The 2,500-nt window shown below is 34.2% G+C and overlaps 1 protein-coding gene across 8 annotated transcripts in view; it reads left to right on the top strand.

Moving 5' to 3' along the window:
- Positions 1–2,500, top strand: part of LOC125645678 (uncharacterized) — a 14,919-nt gene that overhangs the window by 6,332 nt on the left and 6,087 nt on the right. For all 8 annotated transcript variants that reach the window (XM_048871435.2, XM_048871438.2, XM_048871436.2 and 5 more), the window contains exon 4: positions 608–742. In XM_048871435.2, coding sequence (XP_048727392.1) covers positions 608–742 — 135 coding nt within the window. The remainder of the gene's footprint in view (positions 1–607; positions 743–2,500) is intronic.

Here is a 2,500-nt window from a genome sequence, read left to right as displayed (position 1 = left end):
TTTAAAAGCATATTAAAGTTTTGATAAAAGTTTTTCCTTCAAGAGGGCAGTGATCATGTTTATCATTGCCTTTTTGCAGCCCCCTTTTTATGCCCCTGTAATTGGAGATTCAGGAGCATATAGTGTTTGGTCTGTCTATCTATGTGACCTTAGGATTTGACCTACTTTTTGAAAAACTATAAACTTTGGCTGTTATGAATTTTGCTGCTAATGGGGGGAGGGGGGGGGGGGCATCAGTGTTTCACAAACACATCTTGTTTGTGAATATGATGATGTGTGTGTAAACCTTCACTTGATTAAAAGAAGCCTTTCACTTTCTGCTGAAAAATACCCTTGTGAAATCTATATATCCTGGATATGATGTTTAGCAATATGCCTTGTAAACTAAGTATGTAAGCATCAAAATATCAAAAATGTGAAGATATATGAATGCAATATCTTCTTCCTCATGATCATATTTTATCACAATATGACCTTATATAGATACCATTAATTAATTTTGGTTCTGGAAAAGATTTTTAAAAATTGCAGTATAGGGTGACCATTAAGGCTACTGGGCCTATTGGTTTTTACCTTACCTGAGCTGTTGGCCACTTGTCTTTTTCAGATGGGACATGATATGTCATCAATGGAGGCATCATCTCAAGGGTTTGGTTCTAATCAGATGACCAATGTTTTTGTTCAACAGTCCAAACTCACCTGTATTGTAATATCACACAACCAGAACAAGCCTTCATCTCAGGTAATAAATCTATTATTACATTGCAAAGGGTATAATATGTTTGACCTGTCCGTCCGTCAGTCAGTCCATCAATCCTGTTCTTGTCAGCACCACTCAACTGAATTTCACGAAACTTTGTAGTTCATCAGGACTTGCTACATGTTGATATACATATTCGCAGGAAATTCTGATTCAGTTTTTTTCTGGAAGTTATGTCCATTGTAAACTTAGAAGTTTGGCCTCCGTCAGTCCTGTTCTTATCTGAAATCACTGAACACAATTTCATGAAACTAGTTTATAATGCTGTGTAGATGTGCATGTGCATTATTCACAGGAAATGTAGATATATTTTTTCTGGGAGTTGTGCCCCTTTTGAACTTACATGTATGACCAAAATTAATATACTACTGAAACAGTTTGTTACTGCAACTCCTATGAAACTGCAGAAGAGAATTTCATGTAACTTTGATATGGACATACTATGTAGATGTGCATATTGAAAGGAAATTATTATTATTATTATTTTCTGGATCATAGAAGTTTGGCCAAAATATACTATTTAGTGCAACTTGCATTTTCAAAGATATTTTACACAATTTACATTTCTAAATGATATTACATATGACTTAAGTAGTGCCATCTAGTTACATGCTTAAAAATATTACAGTATAGCACGGAGGCATGCAAATTTGTTGTATTATGCATAGCTTTGCCATTCATTATGTGCAGAATTATCATAATTTATCTCATACGTGTGGTGTATATTGATAATGAGATAAAGCATTAGCTTTATCACACGCCCGTTTGATAAAGCACTTCCGGTCCGAACTACTTTTGACACTGCCCCCGCTTCGATGACATATTTTCTGTGTTTATGCATATCCATGCATGAAATAAAGCGTAAAACTTATTCTGTATTTATTTAGAATTTCTTTTATAGCAAAATTAAAATGATGTTGCTCCCACTGACATATAATGCAAGTTATCGGCCACAAAAATGCCAACTTGGTCTGTAACTACTCAAAATTACGATCAGAAAACAAAAATATGTGCACACTATTATCATCAACAACAAATTGACGGCCTACTGGACAAGCCTAATCGAAAGTACCTCGACATGCTGCAGTACCAAGTATTCACAAGCACAGTCTCTTTTTTCTGGAGCATATCAAATGTAACAAATCTCAACAGCTTTACTTACTAGGCTAGGCCTATTTAAAGTGCCTCAGGATTTCCTCTTGCCCTTAGATCCAAAGAAACTACGTAAATAAAATCCAAATGCACAAACACTTCTACTTTTCATTGTAAACTGTTGAACATTCTAATAACGCTGCATTAAAATATTACTTTCATTGATCCTTATTACACATATTTATTTCAAAACGACGACGACATAAAACTTTTATCAGAAGGTCCGGCCTACGTCCAAAAATAAATACTCGGTCAATAGTTGTTACTTTTTTGGAATGGCAAAACTATTATTAATTATAAACTATAATCCCTTCTAAAACAATTTTCATCCATGGTTTCTTTTATAAAAATGACCTTTTGTACTGTATATTAATGGTTTATAAGCGCACTGTTTTTTCCCGCGTAAGGTAGACAGATTAAGCACGACGTCTGAGCCACGGATTCAAAACAAATACAATCAACTGTTTCTACCATACTGGGGATCATCTCAAAATTAAGTGAAAAGAAGACATATGAGATAAATAGAACATCTATAATTGCGTATTTTGATATTTGGTTTATCCAACTCGTTGATATGGTGTATTTATT

Source organism: Ostrea edulis, chromosome 6 (assembly GCF_947568905.1).
Source record: "Ostrea edulis chromosome 6, xbOstEdul1.1, whole genome shotgun sequence".
In the NCBI taxonomy this organism is placed as follows: Eukaryota; Metazoa; Mollusca; class Bivalvia; order Ostreida; family Ostreidae; genus Ostrea; species Ostrea edulis.
The sequence above is the reverse complement of the archived record's forward strand: the minus strand, read 5'-3'. Positions and strand labels throughout refer to the sequence as shown.